At 46.3% G+C, this 26,304-nt stretch overlaps 3 protein-coding genes across 6 annotated transcripts in view; 2 read left to right on the forward strand and 1 right to left on the reverse strand.

The window, feature by feature from the left end:
- Positions 1–64: 64 nt before the first annotated feature.
- On the forward strand, positions 65–5,485 carry alg11 (ALG11 alpha-1,2-mannosyltransferase). The gene is made up of 5 exons (XM_076991851.1): positions 65–216; positions 1,564–1,785; positions 2,174–2,545; positions 3,549–4,129; positions 4,418–5,485. The coding sequence occupies exons 1-5, from the start codon at positions 170–172 to the stop codon at positions 4,699–4,701; spliced, it is 1,506 nt and encodes a 501-aa protein (XP_076847966.1). The 5' UTR covers positions 65–169; the 3' UTR covers positions 4,702–5,485.
- Positions 5,486–5,619: 134 nt separating this feature from the next.
- On the forward strand, positions 5,620–9,604 carry spp2 (secreted phosphoprotein 2). Its single transcript, XM_076991854.1, has 6 exons — positions 5,620–6,334; positions 6,855–6,976; positions 7,439–7,561; positions 8,227–8,334; positions 8,813–8,852; positions 9,009–9,604. The coding sequence occupies exons 1-6, from the start codon at positions 6,283–6,285 to the stop codon at positions 9,122–9,124; spliced, it is 561 nt and encodes a 186-aa protein (XP_076847969.1). The 5' UTR covers positions 5,620–6,282; the 3' UTR covers positions 9,125–9,604.
- Positions 9,605–9,732: 128 nt separating this feature from the next.
- Positions 9,733–26,304, reverse strand: part of raph1b (Ras association (RalGDS/AF-6) and pleckstrin homology domains 1b) — a 38,294-nt gene continuing 21,722 nt past the window's right edge. Inside the window, exons 5-17 of one of the 4 annotated variants that reach the window (XM_076991847.1) lie at positions 26,079–26,304; positions 24,263–24,349; positions 23,755–23,829; positions 20,019–20,096; positions 18,320–18,479; positions 17,971–18,092; positions 17,722–17,787; positions 17,351–17,494; positions 15,959–16,069; positions 15,251–15,349; positions 14,933–15,053; positions 14,357–14,499; positions 9,733–14,033 (exon numbers count right to left, since the gene is read on the reverse strand). The exon at positions 26,079–26,304 is cut by the window's right edge and continues 412 nt beyond it. In XM_076991847.1, coding sequence (XP_076847962.1) covers positions 11,166–14,033; positions 14,357–14,499; positions 14,933–15,053; positions 15,251–15,349; positions 15,959–16,069; positions 17,351–17,494; positions 17,722–17,787; positions 17,971–18,092; positions 18,320–18,479; positions 20,019–20,096; positions 23,755–23,829; positions 24,263–24,349; positions 26,079–26,304 — 4,300 coding nt within the window. In that variant the 3' untranslated portion in view covers positions 9,733–11,165. The remainder of the gene's footprint in view (positions 14,034–14,356; positions 14,500–14,932; positions 15,054–15,250; positions 15,350–15,958; positions 16,070–17,350; positions 17,495–17,721; positions 17,788–17,970; positions 18,093–18,319; positions 18,480–20,018; positions 20,097–23,754; positions 23,830–24,262; positions 24,350–26,078) is intronic. The other 3 variants (XM_076991849.1, XM_076991848.1, XM_076991850.1) reach the window with 3 other exon arrangements.

Here is a 26,304-nt window from a genome sequence, read left to right on the forward strand (position 1 = left end):
TAGCGGACATTTTAACGTTTTAAAGTCAATTGCCTGTCTTGTTCAGCAGGTGGCGGTAATAAACAATTTAAAGTAGATCTGATGGAAAAAAGATGCGAAGAAGGAGGTAAACCGGAAGTATACCAGAAACAGTGAACGAGTCCAGCTGGTGTTGTCATATTTTACAAAGATGTCTGGTCGCGATCACTCATTTTTATGTTTGTGTGATTTAATCAGGTAACTATCGACTTAATATGTATACAATAGTCTTTAGTGCGATATTAAGGCTAATAAAGTTACATTGCCGTAGTTGATGGTTGAACTAGCTAGCTAATTAATGAAGTTAATCCGCCTCACGCTATAATGTAGATTCTGGTTCTGGACAGGTGTCACCTAGTTAGGACAAAAACGTTAATATGACGAGGAACGCACACTCTTATCAACAAAAATACAAGTCCATTTACACATAGGGATTTATATGAGGTGCACTGTGTTATTTAGATATTAAGCTGAAAACTGTGCATAGTATAAGAACCAGTGGAAAAAGCATGTGTCATTCGTATCATGTAAATAAAAAGTAAAAGTAAAATACATTTATATAGCACTTTTCACAGGCACAAGCCACAAAGTGCTTTACAACGGAAAAATAAAATAAATCAAAGACACAAAAACACACACTATAGAACAGAAATAAAATACAGTGTACAAGGTCAACGGCTGCAACCTCCACCACTAACTAAACGCCTGCGTAAAAAGGAAAGTCTTTAGCTGTTTTTTAAAAGTATCTACAGTGTCAGCTGATCTTAAATGTGGAGAAAGTGTGTTCCACAGTTTTGGAGCAACCACCTTAAATGCTCGGTCTCCACGAGTCTTTAGACATGAGCGTGGCACAGACAGTAAACTCAGGTTGTTTGACCTGAGTAATCGTGATGAAGTGTAGGGGTGGAGCAGGTCAGCGACATACACAGGAGCTGTGTTGTGTAGTGCTCTGTATGTTAAAGTTAAAATCTTGAACTGGATCCTGAATGTAGTCCTCTATTTGTACGCGAGGTTATAGTTTGTATACACATCCTCTGATCTTCATATGGGAGAGGAAGAGGATAACGGGGACTCGTGCACTGCGTCACATTATCGCGCCCGTGATTCACATCGGACGTTAATTAGGACCATTCGCGGTGTAAATGGACGTGGGACATGACGTACTGTACGGATCGTACCCAGACTTGGGGCTGTGACGATAACCGCATTACCGCAACACCGCGGTTATGTAATGCATACCGCGGTGTTAAGCTTATTACCGCCGTTTATTTATTTATTTATCTATAAAATAAATCGTTTCCATTGCGAAAAAAACCATGGCAAAACCATTTCCATTGCGATCGCTGTGTACACAATAGTCCATTAAATAAATGGAGGATGGATTATTTGCCTTCACAGGTCTTGTTTGTCAAAACGTGGTGTCAGTTGGAATAGTATATGGTTGACTCAAAAAAAAAAAAAATTGCAGTCGTTCATCGGTAGACTTTAATGGCCGAACATGGGCCGTGAAATAAGACTAAAGACTGCCACGTGTGTGTGTTTCAGACTGCTGTGGTCGCTGGTGTTGCCATGTCTCTACCTGTGTCTCGTGCTGACGGGGCTGCTGTTCCTGCTGATCGCGAGCGTTCGCGCGTGGCTCCAAGCGAAAAAGAAAGCACGGAGAGCGCGAGACGGACGTCCCGCCGCGGCGTTCTTCCACCCCTACTGCAACGCGGGGGGCGGAGGGGAGAGGGTGCTGTGGTGCGCCATAAGAGCTCTGCAGAACAGGTACGTGTCAGTTATGTCAACGGTGAGCGCAGAAATGCTTATGGTGTTTGAAATCCAAGCTCCACTGCAAGACCGGGCCTATGAGATTACGTGCCACCAGAGATGTGGTCAGCTCTGTCCATCGAACGCGAATCCAACGGTTTTTCTCTGAAGACAGTTAACTGGCCGTCTACACCTGACTAGGTAGAAGAAACTGGGGAAATTTGTAACGCCTCGATCTCAAAGACTGCGATTTGATTACATCTGCATTATCTGTTCAATTAACTACCACGTATCATTGGTAAAACACAAGCACATGCTTTGTTAAATAGCCATTACTGCATCGCCATGACAGCAGTTGAATTGGTGGCGGTTGTCTTTGGGCCTTGTGGTGTCGTCCCCCCTACAGGTACCAGGATGTGGACTTTGTGGTCTACACGGGTGACCAGGATGTGACTGGTGAGCAGATCCTGGATGGTGCACGGCGACGTTTCGGCGTACGGCTCCCGCGGCCCGTTCGCTTTGTGTTCCTGAAACAGCGCTTCCTAGTGGAGGCCAGCCTGTACCCTCACTTCACCCTGATTGGCCAGAGCGTAGGTTCCCTCTTCCTGGCCTGGGAGGCCCTGACTGCCTTCCCCCCGGACCTCTACGTCGACTCCATGGGCTACGCCTTCACGCTGCCCGTGTTCCGCTACCTGGGCGGATGCCGTGTGGGCAGCTACGTGCACTACCCCACCATCAGCACCGACATGCTGTCCGTGGTTCGGGAGAGGAATCCCAGGTTGGTGATTGGCTGTGTGTTACCCGTCTCTGTGTCGCAGTTGTGTTGTAAGCTGTGATTGTTTGGAACATGAAACGGCAACTTTTATGACTTGGTGCAACTAGATGAGAACTTTTAATGAAAATCAAATGCTCTATATTTGCATCCATACATCAAACTCATTGATGATCACTATTAAATAGTGATGCATTTGGAAAATAGCAGCATAATTCAAACAAAATTTTGAAATGTTTAAATATCCTTAACAGATTCAAAGGTGCGTTTGTGTTTGTGTGTGTGCACGTGTTTGTGTGTTTGTGTTTATGTGCGCGCGTGGATATGGGTGCGTGTGTGTGTGTGTGTGTGTGTGCGTGTGCTCGTGTAGTGTTTGTGTTGTAGCCTGTGTGCTTGAACAAATTGTGCTACTGCCACTTTTGGTTGTAAGTGCTTTATTGGACATCTGACCTCTCTAATCCATACCACTTACATATGGATCCGTTTCCAGCTTTAACATTGTGGTTTCCATGTGGATTTGTTTTTATTTTAGTGTCTTATCTGTGCACTTTTTGTACGTTTTTTCTCTCCATACTTTGACCTGTGAGCTTGCACCTCTTCTCTTGAAATGTATTGAAATTCTCTTGAAATGTTTTTTTTTCTTAAACAATATCTATGATCACATTGTGAAATTTAATTAATTAATTAACCATTAATTTGAACTAATGACCCAAGATTAACTTCATCTATAAACCCATACATTTTTGAGTTTTACTCATTTAGAATCTGAACATGATCTTACTGGATCTGTTATTGTGCTACATTGAAAGTATCTAATGCACTCCAGTTATCTCTATTATGTATATATATTTTAGTTCTGATACATTGGTTCTGGACTTATTTAATATGATTAACATGCATTTACCCATACCTTCTTTACAGTTTATTCTCATTACCATTGTTGTGGTCTTACTAATGATGCCGTTCCCTGATGTCATTTCCTGTTCTGTTGCCCGCCCCCGGGCTACAGGTTCAACAACGCTGACTACATCAGCCACAGCCCCGTGCTGAGTGCCATTAAGGTGGTGTATTACTGCACCTTCGCCTTGCTCTATGGTCTCGCCGGCTCCTGCAGTGATGTGGTCATGGTCAACTCCACCTGGACGCTGGGCCACATCCTTGCTCTGTGGCGTGCCCCCAACCGCACCAGCGTCGTCTACCCACCCTGCGACGTCCAGGCCTTCCTGGACGTCCCTCTGGATGAGGAAGAGGAGGGTGAGAAAGGAGGCAGGAGGTGCCACTCTGTGGTGTCGGTGGCACAGTTTCGCCCCGAGAAGGACCACCAACTGCAGATCAGGGCCTTCCAGAAGCTTCTTGACAGGAAGGGGGTGGAGCCTGGCGGGAGGGAGTCGGTGAAGCTGGTGTTGATTGGTGGATGTCGAAACCGGGAAGACGAGGACAGGGTACTGATGCTCCGAGGGCTGTGCCAGGAGCTGGGCGTGGCAGACAGGGTGGAGTTCAAGTTAAACATTCCATTTGAGGAGCTGAAGAAGGAACTGGTGGAGGCTACCGTCGGCCTGCACACTATGTGGAACGAACATTTTGGAATCGGTGAGAAACCATAATGGCTCAGAACCTGAGGAGCAAATAACTGGGGACCAAACGATGCCCAAGACAGAATGCTAGACTAGAATCTGATTATATCTATGATGATAGCAGTGCTAGCCGCACTGTAGATGGTTTGTGCAATGCTTATCCAAGTTTAGAGATCTTATTCTTACAAGTGAATTGAATCAACTTTATTTGGCCCCCAAGGGGTAATTAACAATTTTTTAAGGGACAGGCTTACAACTGAGGGCTGTATAAGGTTGAACATGTGCACCGTTTCATCTCTCTTAGGTGTGGTTGAGTGCATGGCTGCCGGAACGGTCATCCTCGCCCACAAGTCCGGTGGACCCAAGCTGGACATCGTGGCACCGTTCGAGGGCGGTCCTACGGGCTTCCTGGCCGACGACGAGGACAGCTACGCCGATGCCATGGAGCGCATCCTTGCCATGACGCCCGCTGCCCGCCTGGAGATTCGTCAGCGGGCACGCCAGTCTGTCACTCGCTTCTCCGACTCTGAATTCGAGGCTTGTTTCCTGGCAGCCGCCGAGCCGCTGATGAGGGCTCTGGAATCCTGAGAACTGGGAGCCCGGGAGTCTCCGAGCCCGATTTGGCATGATGACCGACTTGGTGTAGGGACACTACGTCACGCTTAGGCAGGGCATGTTAGCGGGCCGAGTGTCGTCAGCAGAACATTCCAATCTGGAATAGCTTTGACAAATCCTTGTGGAATTTTTTTTCTGGTTATAGGTGTAGGTTACGGGACTGTGACGTAACATGGGAAATGTAGTTAAACATAACAAAGCAAAACTGGCAGCATAATGCCAAAATAAAAAACCAAAACATCGCTTTGGGAGATAATTGGTTCAAATGAATATAGCCTTGCACCCAGCCTAAAGTAACTGCTTAGTTCCGGGTACCCTGAGTAAAGTCTCTGAGCTCATATATCTGATCTTTTAGATTGAACCATTCATCTTGGTACTATTAAGTTGCCACCTTGAATTGATCTAAGACCGACTGACCCTACCCAGCGCTGGTCTCAGATCAGACTTAATTCTGCCAGTGCCTCTGGCATTGTACTGAAGCAGCAGGGAAGGGCTGACCTGAGTGCAGTGTGCACAAACACTGTCTGTATCAGGCTGCTGAGCAGCCTCTTCATGTTTGTGTCTTCTGAATACTGAATACTTACCAGTGAATGAAACTCCTGTGTGCTGAACGTTTAAATACTAAAAAGTGTTGGGAGATGGCTGTATTTGTCATGAAAGGAAAGATGTTGATTTGGTATTCTGTACCTTCATTCAAAGGATTATTTGATTATTTATTTATGAGAATGATTACAGTAAATTATCTGATTAAACATGATTTTGGCTAACGTCTATAACATTGAGGAAGCTAAAAACCACCAAGAACAATCTATAAAAAATATCTGTAAATGACTATAAAATACTTTGTTGGTATTGGACATGTTTTATGAAAGAAACTATATCTTGCTTTATATACTCCTTTAAAAATGTCAAGATGTTACGATGGAATACAGTTTATTGCTGTTTTTTTCTACACAGTAATGGTTCCCTTTATTACATCAGCCAGTAATATCTTGGCCCTGGATCACTGTGGCCAGGTTCGTTTCTGAAGTCTAAAATTCAGTCTCCCAAACACACATTACTCTTTCCCAATGATACAAAGAACCAAACCTGTTCTCGTCAAAAGTGGTACAGTGAAAGAACGTTCCAGGAAGCATGGATCCATGATGTGCTAGAGGTCGTCTAGACAGGAGAGAGAGAGAAGCCAAGTAAAACAAAGAAGGGTCTGGTTCCAATCTACACAAAACACCCTAGGCCCCTCGGTCAAGTCCTCTATCCTGGACTGGACAAATCTATGATGCAGGAACAAGAGGTCTCCCGTTTGTGGATTTAAGAAATTACACACTGTTCAGATTCTTTGTAGACTTAACTGCTGAAAAACTAAGTCTAAACATTACTTAAATAAATAACAAGAATCTGAGCCCCCCCTACGACATGGATCATTCCAGGGGGAAGCAGCTAGGGGAACTGGGGTAGGGCTGAACGTGATTGGGGACTGAACCAGGGTCAGAGGACTGTGGGAGTTTAAGGGTGGCAGCGGCTGCTGTGCACGCCACTCTGGTGTGACTGACCAGGATGAAGTTCTGCGTTCTGCTCCTGCTCCTGCTCCAGTGTCTGGGAGGCTCAGGTGAGATGAGCACACACACACACACACACACACACAGAAGTGCTAGGAACTGTGTGTCCTATTGGACCTGATGTGTATGGACTGAGAGTACGTACATAGTCTAATGCAGAAGCACTCTGCTTGCACAGCTGAAGGACCAGGACCCGAAACATTCTGCAGGAATGGTGTTCTGTGCGAGACGAGGAAAGATGGAATGGTGAAACGTGACTGAGGCCATTGTTAATCCTTGCAAACGTGTTCATTATTTGCACGTCGAATTTAATGCTTTAAAGGACAGTAAAGTAAGGTATATTTGCTAATAGCACAGAGTGGATTGATTCCCAGCGGAGGGACCTGTAAATGTACGTGGCTTAACTCATGTTGACCTTGTGAGTACAGTAATGAGTTAGGGGCCGCAGATCCTGCATCAGTGAAATGTTTGAAAACCCCAGACGGAGCTTCAGTCAGGATTACCCACTGTGCAAACTCAGCAGCGGCATTGACTGCAAACCAGCCTGACCATTGACCCCTGACCTTGCAGGTCTTCCCCTGTTTGATGTGGCTTCTAAGGCAGATGGAGCCCTGCAGAAGGCCCTGGATGAGATCAACACCGGCTTTGCCCAGCAGTACCTCTACAGGGTGTTCAAAGCCTCCATCACCAGAGTGAGTGGATGCTATTATAACAGTTGGCCATAAATATGTTCAGTTCAGGTTTACCAATCAATATGCTCTCAGCGAAGCATTCTGATGTGAAGTTATTTCGATCAAGTTGCTTGTACTGGGTTATTTCTCTCTGTGATTCGCAACTACTACATACATCTCATTAACAAACATAATTTCACAAAAGCAGCACATAACATTTCGTTTCTGGTTATTTCACCGCTAGTCTACATTTTGCCCCAATATGATCAGCATAAAATAGCATCAGATATATATTCTGATATATATTCCACATTTTTTGTGCATCAGCGAACATTTTGCCAGAGTAAACAGAATTCTGCATTTTCACTGGCTTGTACAAACACCAGCACGTTTCATTACGTCAGCTGACAAATGGATCCATATTGGTCATGAGCCAGCACTGTCTCACATTAACCAGGTTCTTCACGGCCACTCCTCCTTCAGGTTCTTCCACTTGGGATGAACACGTATGATCTGATGTTGAAGTTCAGCATAAGGGAGACGGACTGTGTCAAGGGCAGCGGCCTGGACCCTCAGAGCTGTGCCTACCGCAGGGCCTTTTTCGTGGTGAGCACTGATTCAGGAACTCGCACACAGATCTCTAACTCAGACCTGAGTCATTGTAAGAGAATCACATGGCTGATCTCAGATCAGCATTATGAGTGCTCATCCAGTGTCAGTCTCTGCAGCCTGAGTATTTATATACTACAGTACACAAAATCTGATAACCAGAATAAATGTGATGTTTGAAATACTAAAGTATTTCAATCAAGGTGCAGTGTTTAGAATATATATGCATTTGCCTGCATACTTATTATATTGGAGTGTTTAGTTTTTACATCTTATTTAGCTGCTGTGCAGAAAAGATACATATCAGTATCAGTGTAAAAATGAAGAATACATATTTTTCATTATAAGAGATGCAGGGCTGGTTTAGTGTTGATACAGAGGTTGCTGAGTTCACATGGTGAAGGTTTGGACCTTGCAGCTGTGGCATGGTGGGTTGGACCCACGCGTTGTGCGCCGGAGGCCGGTGCAGCTACAGCACACGCTGTCCAATCATCTTCTGAGCAGCTGAACATTCGGAGCATGACGTTGCATGAGGGAATGAAATGAAAGTGGTTCATTTTTTGAGCACTGTTGAACTCTTGCTTAATATTTTCAGAGGCTCATGCCTGCCTGTTTTATATCACTGCTAACCCCTCCCTCTGTTCGGGGGCTGGTGTCATCAGCCTGACACAGGTTGCCACATGCGAACGCGTGTCACTGAGAGAGGCACTCACATCATCTCCCTCAAATGCAGCCAGGCACAAAGCTCCAGCTCGGAGTCCAGCGAGGAGGTGAGTTAGTGAGAGACCTAAACACAGATTGTGTGTGTGTGTGTAATCCAGCACTGGGTAGTGGTGATTACATTACAGTTGCTACCATGTAGTTTCTGAAATACATCTGACAGTGTGATGCTAGCCCTGCACCCACAATGCACCTTAATGAGCCTTGTACCATTTTTCTCATATTAGCAATGGCTCCTCAGTGAGGCATTCTGGGAAAGGGGGAGGGGCCAGATTGTGACTATAAATTAGGTTCTCACACTCTCTCAGGCAACACTTAAATTGTAGTCACTTATTTTAATTTAGCAGTTGTAATATCTGATAGAAGTTTCCAACATCTAGTTTCTGAGACGTACCTCAGAAATGTTCACACGACGTGAACAACTTTCTAGAGCTTTCTGCCATCGTGATCCACACACATCTGGTTCACGCTCGATGCTGAAGTCCTCTGTTCTGATAGAATACATTGTGTCTACTCTTGTGTTGACAGTGGCAGCCCAGATGGTATCACAACCCAAACCCTTCTAGACGTGAGTAATATCACATCAATTCTGATGCTCTTTACATATGTATATTTGTCAATGAAAAATACTACAAAAGTAATCCAAGAGTAGTTTTGGTACTTTCTGCAAATGGCCCATTTATGACATTGTGGTACTGTGTTTAGATTTGTAATATTTTTGCAGGAACTATATCTGGGACAGCAGCTCCAAGCTTTGGTGTAGAGCCATCCAAAGGTCTTGGGCGTCCTAATGACAACACCCAGATTCACAGGGACCAGTTCAACAATTTCCTGGAGTAGCCATGGCACTCATGGAGCATCTGAGAACAAGGGATGCTGATCCAGGATCAGCTTTTCTGATTTCCTGACTACTTCCAGAACTGATTCACAAACAGATCTCCTGCAATGAGGAATTAATAAATACAGATTCATGGGATTAAAACTGATATCGAGTGGGTATTGGTGCTTCATAACATACAAGCAGATGATACGAATGCTAAAACGTTTTACAAAACAGCATTGTAAACAAATATCCTATTTTCACAAATATGAAAATAAAATATATCAAATCCATAGTTGGATGCAGTATGATAATGTGAGTAATTAAACTGCATTAGGGTCATTTAGATCTTTGTATAGCTTCTAGTTTGCTGTGTAGTTATTAGATAGTATTACACATACACACCTGGTCAAACACACACACTCCAACACACTAATATGGCTTACAATACACGGAAGAAAGTGGAGCAGGAAAGCTGGTAGCTTGGTGCTACTAGCTGTCTGTTTAAGTTTCCTTTTATTGTTAGCTGTATATAGCATTTTAAGATATGAAGTCTAAATTAACCCTTTAGATGAAGTTGAAGGGCCATAGACCCTGATTCCCCAAACCCATAAGAGAGGCACAAAAGCACACTGAAACATAACCACGTTTATACTGCAACCTTACATTAGAATGTCAAGACACATTGTTTTTAGTGACCCAAATGTCATTCCCCTCTATGGCAGGAATGTGATTTCTATACTGCTTCCGTGGTTCAAGATCAGATATTTAACTTCAATAATTTAATGTGCACACCATCAACATCCCTGGAAAGAAATATGATATTGCTGTATATTCTATCTTTAAAAACACAGATGAGCTCCCAGATGGAACACATGGTTGAGTAAAGTAATACACATTATGTATATATATATATGTGTGGTATAAATGGTCCTTAGTCTTCTATGTGCACTTGCATAAAATTCTGTAATTCTGTGGTCTGAAATGTTCTGACAATCTCACTGAGCCCCTGGCCTAAAAATGAAACATTGACCAAAATATTGATATTAGGCATGTGTATACAAGAGGCATCTTTCCTTTGACCACTCCTTAAAGAATTACACATTCAATAGCTGTTAAGTAGGAAATCACTCCCATTTTATAGGACATGTGACCCAAAGTCCAATTTCTTGATAGCTATACAACTGTTGACACATGAACACCAGAAGATGGCAGAAACAATTAAAACAGGTAAAGCAGCTGATTTTACAGCCAGATACTGCAGTTATGTAAATAACGTAGATAAACCAGACACGTCCAGCTAACACATATTCCACAATCTCACAGAATTAACCATTAGAAATCTGCACAGGTCTTCTCACTTCATTCATGTGACTTGTTTAAATGCCCTTAACAAATATTTTCCAAACCTTGTAGACATTCTTTCCCTCATTTTACAACTGCTACCAAATTTTCAGTGTGTTCATCCTTTTATGCAACGTGTTTCCTGAAACAGCGCCTATCTAATACCACTTCAGGAGGCTCAAAGAACATTAGATCATTCTGAAGCTCTCCTGGTGAATTCTAAACACGTTCACTGACCACTATAATCTGTCTCTTGGCAGGAAAAGGCATAAAAGACCAGTCAAAAAATTATCTGTACAAAAACCCCTAACCTCTACTGCTCTCTCAAACAACACAGTCAACCTTTAAAAACTCCAGACCAAAATAACAAAATCTCTTCAAACTTTTAAATAAATCTATATAAAAAAACAAAGGCAAAATTGATCCTCACTATTGATTTCCATCCCTTTAGTGCATGACATTCAGCAACCCAAAATGAATTAACTTCTGTATGTTGGATATTATTTTTGGCCCCATGTCCATGCAGTACCAGTATGTTGCAGATTTCCTTCATGTCATATACTGAAACAGAATTTGATACCAAGTGTATTTTCAGTATTAAAGCCAAAAGTCACTTTGTTCTCTTTTGTCCATAGTGTGTGTTGTTTAAAATCCAGGAGTAACCCTGCATGAGAAACAGGAAGGGAGAAAAAGTTCTGCAAGAATGTTCTGGTACACTCAGTTTGTCAGTTTTGTAGTTTGGTCCCGTTTGGGCGGGGTAGGAGGTGGTCCTCGCCTTAGTGTTGCATAGCCAGAGATGTTGCCGGACATGAAGCCACTCCCACTATGCCTCTGCTCATCGAGAAGAAGCTCCGGTGGTGGTGGAGGCAGTACCATGTCATCCATGGTGGCCACAGGGTCCAACTTGGCCCCAGAGCTGCGCAAGGACTTGCGTTTCAGAGTCCGGTTCAGGTCATCCAGAAAGTTTGGCTGAGTACTGCCCTTTGGAGACGTTGGGGGAGCAGGACCTCCCGGAAGGGGAGGGGGCGGATCAGGTGTGGCATTGCTCTGACGGAGTGTCGTCGGAGGCACCGTCTTCTTCAGGGAGCTCTTGTTCCAAATCGGCTGTGGCTGGGGGTTCACGACAGCGACTTTGGGTGTGCCTGCGTGAAGATCACCTGGAAGGGGCGGTGGAGGTGGGAGGTCCATCTCGAGTGGAGGAGGTGGGAAATGCTCATTTTCTGGAGGTGGGGGAGATGGAAAATCTGTTTTGGCCACTCTGTTTTGCAAGGCGAGTGGTAGGTTGGCCAGGTTCAGTTTGCCAGGTTTGCGGGGTGCAGGTGGACCAGTTGTCAAGTCTTTAGAAGGTGAACCAGAGGATAGCACTGGTGCAGAAGATCCTGCACTGGGGCTGAACTTGCTGACCAAGTTCTTTCGAGACTCTTGGTACTCAGCTGAAGAGTTGGACTTAACGCTGGAGTTACGCTGAGGGGTTGGTGGGGGTTTCTTGCCCCCCCAGGATCCAGAAGGAGACTTCTTCATTGGGGAACCTAACTGGCCAGGGGGAAGTGGGGGAGGAGGTGGGGGAGCTGGGCCAGGGGGAGGGGGAGCAGGAGGACAGGGAGGTGGTGGTGGTGGGAAGGCAAGTGAGGTCTCGGGGGGAGGAGGAGGAAACTCCGGTGATTTCTGTGGCTGCTGGACTTGTCCACCAGGCTGCCATTTTGGTTTAGCCTTCACTGCAGGTGGGGAAAGGGGAGCTTTAAGGGTGTCAACATGGTTGACTCCTGAAGGAGCTGCCCCAGGAAACTGGCTGGCAATCTGCTTGACCAATGATGGTGTAGTAGAGGCTTGGCTGGAGACTGGCAATGACTTTGAGATGCTGTGTTGCTTAGGCAGTGTAGGAGGTGGATGACTTTTCATTGATGCAAGAGGAGGTGGAGGTGGTGGAGGAGGTGGAGGAGGAACAGGGGGAAGAGGAGCAGCTGGAGACACTGACAGGATGGTGCTTAAAGGTTTTGGTGCGGTTTGGGGTGGAAATATTCCAGTGAATGTTTTGGGCAAGGCCCGGGGTGGACAAATCTGCTGGATGGGACCTGGTGGAGGTGGAGGTGGTGGTGGTGGAGGAGGTGGTGCTGGGGCAGGAGGCTGTTGAGGTGGGAGAGGAGGGGCAGGTGGAGTGGGGGGTGGAGGAGGAGGAGGAGGAGGTGGTGGAGACTGAGCTTGGCTGCCTGGAGGCTCCCTGGGCAAATTGGGAAACTTCTGGGCCAGGACATGTTTGAGGCCATTTGAAGTGAGTAAAGGGGCAGTGGGCGGGGATGGAGGAGGTGGAGGCAAGCCGTTAGTTTGTAGTGGGGGTGGTGGAGGGGGTAGAAGTTCTGATTGGACAGGCGGTGGTGGTGGTGGTGGCGGCGGTGGAAAACATTGGGATTGAATGGGTATAGGAGGAGGACAAGGTGGAGGAGGTAGGGTCTGGATGAGTGTTGTTGGTGGAGGTGGAAAAGGTTGAGACTGCATGGGTACCAAAGGTGGAGGTGGAGGAGGAAAAGGTTGGGACTGCATGGGTGCAGGAGGAGGACCAGGTGGAGGAGGCTTGGACTGGATGGGTACAGGAGGAGGAGGAGGTGGAGAAAGTTGGGACTGAATAGGTCCTGGAGGTGGAGGTGGAAAAGGTTGGGATTGAATACGAGGTGGAGGTGGAAAAGGTTGGGACTGAATGGGTACAGGAGCATGACAAGGTGGAGGAGGATGGGACTGAATGGGTACAGGAGCATGACAAGGTGGAGGAGGATGGGACTGAATGGGTACAGGAGGAGGACAAGGTGGAGGAGGATGGGACTGAATGGGTACAGGAGGAGGACAAGGTGGAGGAGGATGGGACTGAATGGGTACAGGAAGAGGACAAGGTGGAGGAGGATGGGACTGAATGGTCACAGGAGCATGACAAGGTGGAGCAGGATGGGACTGAATGGGCACAGGAAGAGGACAAGGTAGAGGAGGATGGGACTGAATGGGTGCTGGAGTTGGTGTTGACGTTGGGGTGAAGTGAGGCGCTGCTGCTGGGCTTGGAGGTCCAAATTTCAGAACAGCCATGGCTGAACCTGGATCAGGTAGGGGTGCTGGTGGAGGGGGAGGTGGTGGAGGTGGAACAATTGCTCCTGGTGGAATATTGTTGAGGTGGGGCTTCAAAGCCTGAGGAGGCGGTGTTGGAAGCACCTGCTGGGCTTGGGGATGTGTCTTGGCAGCCCGAGAAGCATTCTGCAGGCGAGTAATAGTGCTGTATTTGGCGAATATGGGTGGAGCTGAGTGATGGGACACAATGGCAGGGGGAGGAGGCGGTGGTGGTGGTGGTGGTGGAGGAGGAGGAGGAGGGGGTGGAGCTGGAGAGGGCTGGGGTGGAACTTGGATAGGGGTGTGGGGAACGCTTCCCCGGGCCTGAGAGGCCGACTGCACCTGTGGTTGAGAATGTGCCGATTCTGGTGCAGGCTGCTGCTGAGCCACGTGAGGAAGGTTAGCATGGCTACCATGGCTACCATGGAGACCATGGGTACCATGTCCACCATGTCCGCTGTGGGTAGAATGGATTGAGCGCGTTGACTCCGGTCTTGACTGCACAAGAGAAATAGCAAATATCTTCAATGAACATGCCGATCTACACCATGGTATAGCAGTGTGCTATGATAAGAAACCCTCTAAAGCTGTCTCTAAATCAGAGTTCAGAGAAAACAGCTATACTTTTAAATGAAGCAAGCTTCCCTTACCTACATTCTAATCTAAGGTCATTTACCCCCCCCACAAATTTTTTTTATATATTATAAATTAAAACTTTGAGCGTATATTATGTTTATCTTCAGCTAGCTCTTTTTTCCTAACAAATATTTCAGCCAAAATGAGCCACTTCACAAAACTGATTTGGACCAAGCGTAACTCACCCTGATGCTCTCCTCCATCTGGGTGCCCCTCTTCCAGGCCTCGGAGAAGATGGAGCTGACCACACTCTGAGAGCGGCCATGGGTGGAGGAGGTGCCGTCCGACACGCCACTGTCTGTCTGACTAGAGTGGTTGGACTGCGACTCTGTACGGACAAGCACAGATCCAGGGTCAGTATTACCATTCTCTTTATACTGCAGTCAGCATATTCACTAGGATGGCACTGACTCGATTTCAGTATTGAAAGTATTCATAAAAGTCTATTTTTTGTCAGGTAAAGCTTAAAATTAGTAAGTGGAAGCTAAACTGCAAAAACATCAAAATCCAAGGACAGGTTTGGAATATTTTGAAAGAGTGGAAAAGATCAAACAATGATCTATTGCTAACTGTAATTTTTATTTTTATTTTTTTCATCATAGTCAGTGATGATTCCTTTTTCTAATTCCTATACATCAGTATACCTTCAGGATCCAGGACCTTCTGAAGTGGTACGAGTGCACTTTGACCAAGCCACAGTGCAAAAACAGTCAAGGCGAGTGATAACAGCTGACCTGAGGTCAGTTTGCATGGCGACTCACCGGGGATGCTGCCGGCGCTGGTGCCAGACTTCATGCTGGAACTGGAGAGAGAGGACCAGTCATAGGCTGCCTCGGTGCGCTTCATGGCCTCCTGATAGTTCACGTACAGCTGTTTCCCATACTGCAGAGAAAACACCATACGACAACTTACACGCGTACAGGGACTTGCAGGAACATCTGTAGCACTGGTTTAGACGGTGGTACATTGAGCCCTGGTTAAGGTCACACCTGAGCTTGTCTACTGGGCTACGGAGGACTAAACTGTTCCATGTTGTAACAGTCAGGGGACGTGTACAAATGAGGCCGTCCATTGGTTACCTTAGCGATGCGTATCCCGTTGACCCACTGATGAAGGGTTCTGACATCATCACAGCACAGATATTTGATGTACTGAGACTTCTTCTGAATCTGAGGATGCTGAGAGAACAGTACATGGTGTTACTATGACAATCATGAAATTAACAGTCACAAATATTGTCCCTGAAGAAATGACAAAGAGCTACCACAAGAGGGCAGAATTTCCCCTTGAATTTACCAATTCAAGCCCACTTGGCCTTGTGAATTTCTTCTGTGTCCAGACATCTCCCATTGCTTAAATACTGCAATACACATCAAGTTCCTCTGTAATCACCCTCAACCCTTAATAAAGTTTTGTTTATTCTCAACTCAAAGTGCCCGGACCACGTCCGTACAGTGTATGACCTGAGAGAATACTGCACACCCATGGTGTCCTCACAGAGAAGGTCCATGATTCAGTGCTGGTAAAGCCAACAGCACTAATGTGCCCATCCATCAGTGCAAGCTAACGCTGCACCTTTCACTCTGCTGTCTGACTGCTGCGTGGATGCTAAACGTCTCCATTAAAGCGCAGGATGTGTGTGTGGCCATGTCCTGCTCAGAGCTGCAGGACAAAAGCCTCACAAGCAGGAGAACGGGAGAGAACTGGTATCACAACACACACACACACACACATACACACACACACACACACACACACACACACACACACACACACACGCTACAAACCTTGAGGGCGAGGCAGTAATCGGTAGGGGCCTTGTACTTGCTCCGGTAATCTTGTCCATAGTAAACATTGACGTGGTCCAACTGCAGGAAGCACACCAAGTCTTTGGAGGCCTTCATAACAAACACAAAGCCCATGGCACGGTGTCAGTGTTCTCTGTATGATAACGGTGATGCCGACGTTTCTTTCAGAACAGCTTCGGAGAAACACACAGACTTGGACCAACCCATTATACAGTGGTACCTCGAGATACGAGTTTAATCCGTTCCAGACCCGTGCTCGTATCTCGAACTGCTCGGTTCTGGAAGCAATTTAACAATGTAAAGTATTGTAATTGGTTCCGGTCCTTAAAAAAGTCACAAAACTAGCGTAAATGTGGAACAAAAGACATGTTCTTTATTAATAAAGGCATGAACCGGTGTCCGAAGTTGGGACAATATCGTCAAGCCTTTCGCCGTGTTTGCACTGTTAAAGTTGTCCTTCTGCTTCAGGATAGTGCTAATGGTGGATGTACTCCGGCCGAACAGACGAGTGAGTTCGGCTACACGTGCCTTTCTCATGCAGGTGAATAATCTCCTGCTTAGTTTCTATAGTTATCATTCTCTTCTCACTGGACTTTCCACTACTAGAGCCTTTCTTTGGAGCCATAATGCAAAAAAAAAACGTTTGTAGTATTGAAATACTGTACTGTATACACCGTACGTACTGTTACTCGTTGCAAAGCACACGTGCGAATGGCTGTGATGACCGGTTCATGCTCGTATCTCGAGCGTGCACTCGGGTGTCGAACAGAAATTTTGCTCGTCTCGGTGCTCGTATCTTGGATCGCTCTTATATAGAGCAGCTCGTATCTTGAGGTACCACTGTAGTGAGTTTGATGTAAATGTGTGTGCCTGGTGTGTGGGTGTGGGTGTGTCAGATTGACATATAAAGTTTCGTTATTCCAAAGGAAATGATTATAGTGATACGCCAAAGACAACACAAAGAGATGATAAGAGTGTGTGAGAGTCTGTGTGTCTCATTAACTGATGGTTAATAGGCAGCATATGGTTTATGTTGACTATGTTAAGTGGATCCATAAACAGGAAATGCCATGGAAAAGATCATTTGGGTTCACTGTCCATTAAGTGACGGCTCTCTCCCTTTAGCTCACTCTCCATCTCACACACAGACACACAGACACACACACACACACACACACACACACACACACACACACAAATGCGTGAAAGCACACATGCACGCAATCTCTTCACATTTTTAAACTGGCAGCGTAATGCTGTCATACGCCAAACACAACACAACTAACACAGGCACATGCTGATATACACACACGGGTTCAGTTTTTAAGTATTACTTGGTCAAATATGTGTTTAAAACACCTCCACCTTCACCTTTGCCTTGCCTTTAGGCACAAAGTAGATTCCAGATGCTCGAAGCAGGAAGTAGCGTTTCTTCCATGACTTTTTCCCATCATCCTTCAGCCAGAGCACACCCTCAATCTCAGGCACGGACACAGAGCCACCACAGAAACACTCCTACACCCACGCAAACACACAGTTACCATCATTATCAACGTAATACTACTGTTTAACAACAACTTGTAGTCTCTCACTGATACGTAATACGCAAAATGTTATTACGTTTGTGCAAAACAGAAAAGTTTGGACCAAAAAAACAACAACAAAAAAAAAACCCCACACAGGCTATAGTTGCTCCTCCCCCTCCCCCTGAACACTGGTGTGTGCAAATGTGTGGTAATGACCTCCAGGAGTGCCTCCTTGTTTCGGTCGGCCATCTCGGAGGTCTCCTTCCTCCCTAGGAGGTAATTCTGAAACAAAGAGCATCTGTCTAAACTTCACGCAGAGGGAGAGACCAGATTGTGTTTGTGGGAGCATACGTGCGCCTGCACACAGCTGTTCTTAGCCTGGACCTATATGTGAAGCACATATACAGCGGTTTGTGTGTGCGAATGGATCTATATCGATGTGTGTGTGTGTGTGTGTTGCGTCACCTGCGGGTTCTTGAAGAGTGCATACTTCTCGATGCGTTCGATGAACATGAGCTTGTTCTGACTGTCTCTGGTCCAGTTAAGCAAGTTCTCCACCAGATTCTCGTGATCCTCAAAGATACGTTCTAAAAGAAGAGGGTTGGAAGACGTAATATGATGTGACTTAAAGAATCCTTAAGCAAAACCCTGAGTATGTGCATGTGTTTGTGTGTGTATAAACAGGTATATATGTGAGGATGTGCACATGCATGCACAACTATGTGTATGCTTGTGTGTGTGTATACACGTGTGTGTGTGTGTGTATACACGTGTGTGTGTGTGTGTGTGTGTGTGCGCGTGTGTGTGCACCCACCCATCTGCAGCTCGGTGATGGTCTCCACCAGGGTCCAGTCAGGGCTGTAGCCACAGTGGGATTTGTCCAGCAGGCTGTCCAGCACCTGCCTCACACTCTGCCTCTCGTCCACCATCATCGTCTTTGAGCTCTCGTCCGACATGTGCACGCGGATCACCAGCTGAGGATGAGGAAGGGGAGGAAGAAGCCCCCCCATCATGACTTTGTAATGAACCCATGACCCAGATGCTTTTAGCCAGTGAGCAAAGCTTTAGTCATACCATCCATGTTCAAGACAGGCCTGATCATCTGTGTGCTTCCTTATTTTATTTAATGACATCAGGCATCGTACACCACGTCTCCCATCATGACAGAGCAGAACAGAAAACCAATAAAACCAGCACCACCCCACAGAGGCCTCATGGAGTTCTGACTCCACAGAAGATCTGAGATTACATTAGCAGCTGAAGATCTGAGACCAAAACCGTGTTAGCAATGTACTGATAATGTACACAAATGTGCCACAGTGGAGAAGCTTGACTGGGAAATTACCCCCCCCCCCACCCCCAGCTATATTGGGTCAAAGTTGCCCTTTTACAGAGAAATCCATAAACCAATGGCACTTGCTAGAACCATTAGAGACCATCAGAGAGAGAGAGAGAGAGAGAGAGAGAGAGAGAGAGAGAGAGAGTCTTACTTTGTCTTACTCAAGGTCTTCCATTCATTCCATCACCAATGAATGAATGAATGACCTTTTACAATCAACACATATAAACAACACGCGTGTGTGCATTTAATTAATTTAATTAATATGAACTGTCATTTCAAGTTCCTTACATAATGCTTTACACGCAAAAACAAGTCCTCAGCTTTGGGATTTGCATACGACAGACTTCAGGAGACCAGTGAAAAGCATTCGACTCAATTTCACACCCTACTTTCTCTCCACCACATGACAGAGGGAAAGATACAGGGAGGGAGAGACCGTAGGAGAGAGGGGGAGTGAGAGAGCATGAGCAGGAACACTTGATGGGTCTAATGCCCCCCCCCCCCCCCAATGTCTTTCTCTCCCTCACACACACCTACAGTAAAAGATTTAGAATGTAAGTACATTATCTGAACTATGACCCATTCATTAGTCACTATGACCCATTCGTACAGAATAAAACATTCTCACTCTGCTCTTACAAAACCCCCAGTTTCTCCCCAGCACACAGTAAAGCAATAGTAGCGTCAGCCACTGCAATAGAGGCCCATTCTCCCAGCGCTCCTAGGGGTGAATGGGTGCCTGGAGGCATTTGTGTGCTGGTATACAGCAGCCCGTCCTGGGCTGAGGGACCAGAGCCACCAGCAGAACGGATCAGCTGGGGTAACTGGGAACAAAAGCCCCTGGTGTGGGTGCATCAGTGCTGGTGAAGGTCTCTTATTAAACCGGCTACAAATAATAGACACGCGCACAACACACACGCGCGCGCACACACACACACACACACACACATGCACACACACATGCACACAGACACACGCACACAGACACACGCACACAGACACACGCACACAGTGACCTATTTTCTGCTGCGCCCTGTCTCATTCGTCTGTCCCAGTGGAGAGCGGGGAAGACACAGTGTGGTGTGCAGCGCTGGGACTGTAGATTCTCTCTCTCACACACACACACACACACACACACACACACACACACACACACACACACGGCACCCACCTTTTTGACCTGGGCTTCTTTGATTTTCTCCAGAGCCACGCGAATTTTCTCAGCCTTTGCTTTGGCAGCCTGCTCTTCCTACACACACACACACACACACACACACACACACACACATGAATACACAGAGAAACACGTCGGACACAGGCGGACCCCTCCTCACACACCCAGTAGCTTCACACCAACAGGAGCGTGGTCTCTCCTACATGTTCAGAAGCAACTCTCCTCAGTTTTCCAGTTCTGCCTGCCTGTCACACACGTGAAGCCCCAGAGCCCTACGTAGCCCCCCCCCCCCCCCCCCCCCACACACACACACACCTACCTGGCCTCTCCAACAGGCAGTCACCACATCCATCTTTCACTCCAAGCAGGAGCAGTAGTGCAGATGTTAGCCTGTGCTCACAGCTGTAGCTCACACACACCCCCTAGCTCTGCGTACACACACGCACACACACACACACACACACACTCTCCCCTGCACCGCCGCCAGGCCTGAAGTAACCCTCCTCCCTCCTAACGCAACTGCTTATTGGCTGGGAGCCGGGAGCGGACCTCGCCGGCCAGCGCCGGGGGAACCAGCAAGCTAACAAGTCCAGGCAGAAGTCCAGAGAAGGAAGACGGTCCATGCAGCTGCGTGTGACCAGGACGTGAGGCTGGAGCTTCAACAGATCCCACTAGAAGCTCCACGAGGGTCTGGTCCTCCACACCTCTGGAGAGGAGCAGAGAACAACCCCGTTCGTCCTGCCTGGCCGGAGGTGCCAGAAGCTTTTTGTGTGTGTGTGTGTGTGTGTGTGTGTGAGCACACACACTGCTGATCTTCAGGTCTGGGACTGTGCGAGAGAGAGAGAGAGAGAGAGAGAGAGAGAGAGAGAGAGAGAGAGCAACAGTCTCTCTCAGCTTGTCTTCCTGCTTCCCTCCGCCTGTCTCTCTCTTCTGCGTCTCTCTCGGTCTTTTTGTCCTTTTCTGTATGCGTCTCTTTCTGTCTCAGCGTGCCCGTCTCTCACTGTCTCTTGTCGTTGGTGCAGCTGCGTGTCTCTGGGACCGTGCCTGATCTTGGCGCTTAATCCCCCCTCGCAAACAAGGAACCCTCCGCTCCCTCTCCACCAATCAACACCAGCACCCGTAGCCCATGAGCCAACCAGAGGGCCCCGCTTCCGTGACCTTCTTTTTGGTGGCCAATCACGGAGAGGTCCAAGGCTTACAGCCCCTCTGCTCTCTGCCTCGCTGATGAAGAAACAGCTCGGGTTCTGCCACTGAAGTGCGGAGATCTGTCTCTATCGTTTCTGCTCGTATACCACCGACTTCTTTACTGGAGGGACCAGGACAGTGATTTGCTGGTCCATACTTTCTACTACACTCACCCCCTCGTCCCTAATCCTCCTCGATCCGGTTCCCCTTAGACCGAGAGAGGGAAGGAGGGAGGGAGGGAGAGAGAGAGAGAGAGAAGGGTGAAAATAATAATAATAAATATATTTATAATAATAAATAATAATAATAAGGAGGAGTTCTATCACCAGCACTGCTTATATTATTGTTACAACTCGGTCCAATAGTGATAGTCCTGCACCAAACATGTATGAGAGGGGGAGAGAGGAAGAGAGGGGAAGAGGGAGGAGAGGAAGAGAGGGGGAGAGCATGAACTATGCTAACAGGCTTTGCAGAGGCAGATTCTCTTTGAAGTGTCTCCTCTTCCTCAGCCACCCCTCCCTCCTCCTCCTCCTCCCTCATGTTCTATAATTTGACGCACTGTCTCTGTCCGTGGCTGTGGCAGGGCGCTGAGAGAGGATGAAGAGGATGAAGAGCACAAGTGTGGAGAACCCTCTTCGGCCGCCCTCTTCCTCGTTTTAACCATGCGACTCACAAAATGGCGGCTCTGGACCATTTTGGAAGATATGTCGGGGTTTGCTCTGACTCTCACACAGAGCTGCGCAAAGGGCAATAAAACAACCCCCATCATCCAGCTTCACGTTGCCAGATCTTCCTCTTCCTCTTCTTCCTCCTCTCTGCGTGCGCACAGTAATGTTTTTTTTACCTCTATTCAGTGTGACAGCCGTCATTCATCAGGTCTCTATATACAATCACACTACATCACATTCAATAAACCACCGTACAGTTATCCACGACTGCAACCCTAACCAGACAGACTTGGAGCATTTCAGAACACCAAGACAACGTGATCAGAATGCCACTAGAATCATCACGCATTACCCAGAATTCCTTGCTGAAGCTTTGAAAAGAGCCAGTGTAGATATGCCAGTGGAGGCATTACTGTATATTACGCTCTCTGTATATTACACACTTGTAATAGTCAACTTGCATATGTTAAAAGATAATACTGACTCAGAATACTGTGTGAAATCTTTAGTAGTCAAAATGCTAAAAACAAACAAACCTCAAATACCAATACTTCCAGTTAAAAATTTCCTCTACAAATATAATAAATAACATTCCAAATTATACTTCCAAACTTTGACCTGGAAGGGTATTTCTCAAACATCTAAGCTGAAGAGCATTGATGATGTAAAGGAATAGTGTGTTGTAGAGTGTTGATAATGTAAAGATAGCAAACACGTCTGTGTTAGTGTCTGCATACACTTAAATAACCCCAAACACTGCCTCCCGATTCAGATCAACAAGTGTCTCTGTGTACACAGTCCCCCATTCACACAGCAACCTCCACACTTACAGACATTGTAACCCACAATGCCACCTTTCAGAGGCATCGTCTATGAAAATCAAAAGGGGGCGGAGCTTCACTGATCAAGGCGGGGCTTGAATGAGCAAGGCAGAGTTTCTCTAAAAGAGTTTCACTAGACTCCATGTCCAGTAATATATCATTACACTGCAGTGTTGTCTCTTTAAAAAAAATATTTTAGATCAAATAAACATTTTATTATAATGTTGTTAGTGCAGGCAAAGCAATTTTTTTGTATTTATCTCTGATATGTTTGTAGGGTAACAAAACTGCAATGAAAGATGCTAAAGAAACGGTGAACAATAAATAGTCTACCATGTGAATACCTTCTCCTGTTGGTGTAACGCAAACCAGATCAGTGCGGGTCATTTCTGAATGTCTTTAACACAAACAGTCTTGCACAATCATGCATCGCCGAGCAAGACTACAGATCAATGGCAGATTTCATTCATGTACACAGATCCAGTATAATCACAAACGTGAATGCAAACACTGATCCCAGATCAGCGCTAAAACACCATCAAACGTTTAAAGACCCTCCTGTGGTGTTTCGCTGTTATGACAGGGATAATGGGCCATCTAGGTAGTTTCCCCCCCAAACACATGGCAGCTGTTACCAGTTCAGAGTCATTTATGTTACACTGGTTTACACTGTGTTGTGGGAACCAGACTGGTTTAACTGGTGTGGGGGGGAACTGCCTCTCCCTGCTGTTCTGTTAGCTGGGCCCACTTCATAAATCCACTTTAAGAGCGACACTTCCACCAACACTGTTTGAAAAAACTTTAAAAACTTGAAGATAGAAAGTGGGAAGTGGGTGTGTTTTTTTTTTTTTGAAGGAAAATGGGCATTGCACATGCAGGAAAGCCATAGGGGGTGGAGCTATGCAAATCAACAGGTGAGGGGGTGGAGCTCGGAGTCAAATACCAGCCAGGGTGTGGGTTTAAGAGCGCAGCAAGACAAACCAACCAATGACATGCAGAGAGTAAGGAGGAGGAGAGAAGAAAGGGGAGGAGCAAGAGAATGGGGAGGGGGGGGGTCACCTTGGTCAGCAGGTGAGAGGGTTTTCCTGCAATGCTTTTGACAATCAGGGAGGTCTCCCTGTCCAGGTAGGAGTGCTTCACATCAGCAGAGGAGAAGAGACAAGATCAGTCAGTGCAAAAATGATCATCCTGGGCAACGTGATCTCAGTCGATCTAGGAAATGTGGTAGTCAATCATTTTAAAAAGAGTGAAAGCGTGTGGCACTTTGATTGTGGTGTATTAACTGGGTGGCGAAAAGAATGATGAGGCTCATAATCAAATAAGTAAACAGAGTTTTGACAAAGATAAAGATAAACAAAAAATAACAAATAAAAAATAAACATGATCATAATGAACACCACTCAAACTGCTTACAGTTCCACTTTAAGTGCTGCTGTGTCAGATTTCACTGCTTAAATCAATGCAAAATAAAAGCACCTCTCACACTAGCACCGCAGGCTAAACTCAAACCTAAACCCATCCTGGAGCTAAGACTTGATTAAAACAGATCACACACACACACACTTACAGTGCACTGATCCACTTCCCCCTCTTGCGAGGAGAAGTCTAGGTGCCGCCTGGCAGCGTTACCATTGGCCCTTCTCAGTGAAGCATGCTGGGGAAAGGGGAGGGGCCAGTGGTGACATCACAGACAGACAAGTGAGGGTGGTGTCAGTCATGCAGGCAGGCAAGCGGAGGCAGGTAACATGAGAAAACTACAAGGTGTCAAGTCACTCATTTGCATTTAAAAACCTCATTGGACCTCACTGTGACACTTGACACCCCCCCACCCCAATTTTAGCAGCTTTTCCTTTTGCATTCAGACCTTTCCTTGTTCCTTACAAATAGTTCACCAAATGAATCCTTCTGGCTAATTTACCTATAATAACATGAAAAGGTCTCGTTCGCTGAGACTACAATAGACACGCTAAGTGTGACGCTCTTTGCCTTCACATTAATCTCTAGAAATCTCCAAAATGTCACCATGCAATTTATGTATCATTTGTAATAATAATATGTCAGATTTATGTTACATTTTTGAAAGCTATACTAAATTACTGCGGCATGTCATTTGAGCACTGCAATTTACACAGCAAAGCCCAAACTAAACGAGTCAGAGCAGCACAGAGAATCTCTCAGTTTTCACAGAGGACATCACACTCATCAGTCACGACAGTAATGTCTGTGCAGGACTGCCAATGCGGACATGGAGACACGTGCCACGGGTCGGACATACGGGCTGCATGCTACACGGAATCAAGACATGCACATTCCCATCATGTCAAACCAGTAGGGATACACACATTCCCATCAAACCAGTCGGGATACACACATTCCCGTCAAACCAGTCGGGATACACACATTCACATCATGCTGTGGAGGCAAACATTGTGTGTGCATTGTGGCAGACACAGACACGCCCGTCGGTTCTTACCGTGGTGACCATGGGTTAATTAACACAATTAATTAGCAATGACTTGAATGGTAATTGTAATTACATAGTGTGCAGCAGGGTTAATTACAGCATGTCATACATTCTTCACACAGCAATCATGCAACAAGAGTTACACACACACACACACACACACACACACACACACACACACACACACTAGAACGGATGTTAAGTCTAACTTTTGCTAAGCTACAGTAAAGTTTCGTAAGATAACTGACTGCCTCAGATTATTGTAACTGTGAGTGTGTGAGTGTGAGTGTGTGTGTGATCTGAGCATTTTCCTTTCATTAGGTCTTTGCTCTGTCTACAGTAACAATTTACGTTTTTTGCAGCATTTTCAAATGTAAGCGCATGTATGTGATTTTATGTGTGTGTGTGTGTGTGTGTGTGTGTGTGTAGGGGGGGGGGCATGTGGAGATGGTCCAGGCTATGAGTCAGCTCTTTAATAGCTCCAGGATGAAGTCAGTAAAACCATCAGTATCGAATTAAAAACCACAGCACACCCAAAGAACAAGCAGAGTTAGGAGTAAATGTGTGTGTGTGTGTGTGTGTGTGTGTGTGTGTGTGTGTAAAGCCACCTTTGTTTGATCTCTTTAACGGAATAAATACTCAAAAGGAAGTGAGTCATGCAAAACAACTTAATGGTGTCCCAGACTTAATGGTGACTAATTTAAACGTGACTTTTCCTGACGACCTGTAGTCAAGAGTCACTCTCATTGTTTCTAATCTCTGCTAATGAATTTTTTGTCAACTTGACAACATTTTTTAAATACCACACAAAATTAAATGAAACAAACAAATTTAATGGCGTGAAGTAACCAAAGCAAAAGAAAAATAGGCGCACGTGTGTGTGTGTGTGTGCGTGTGTGTGTGTGTATGTGTGTTTTACCTCCGTGCTTGTCTGATTCTGGGCGTTGCCCATCCCTGACCCTTGACCCTCCCCCTCCTGCCCCCTCATGTCCAGTGAGTCCATGCTGGAGGCGGAGGCGGAGTTAATGCTGGAGCGGGTGGAGGAGTGGCCCACAGAGCGAGCCTCTGGTTCGCCGACCGTCCCCACCGAGCCGGTCCGCCGGTGGTGCAGGCCGGCGCTCGCTACGGTGCTGCGCAGTGTTGCC

The sequence above is a fragment of the Brachyhypopomus gauderio genome, unplaced genomic scaffold, assembly GCF_052324685.1.
Source record: "Brachyhypopomus gauderio isolate BG-103 unplaced genomic scaffold, BGAUD_0.2 sc86, whole genome shotgun sequence".
Taxonomy (NCBI): Eukaryota; Metazoa; Chordata; class Actinopteri; order Gymnotiformes; family Hypopomidae; genus Brachyhypopomus; species Brachyhypopomus gauderio.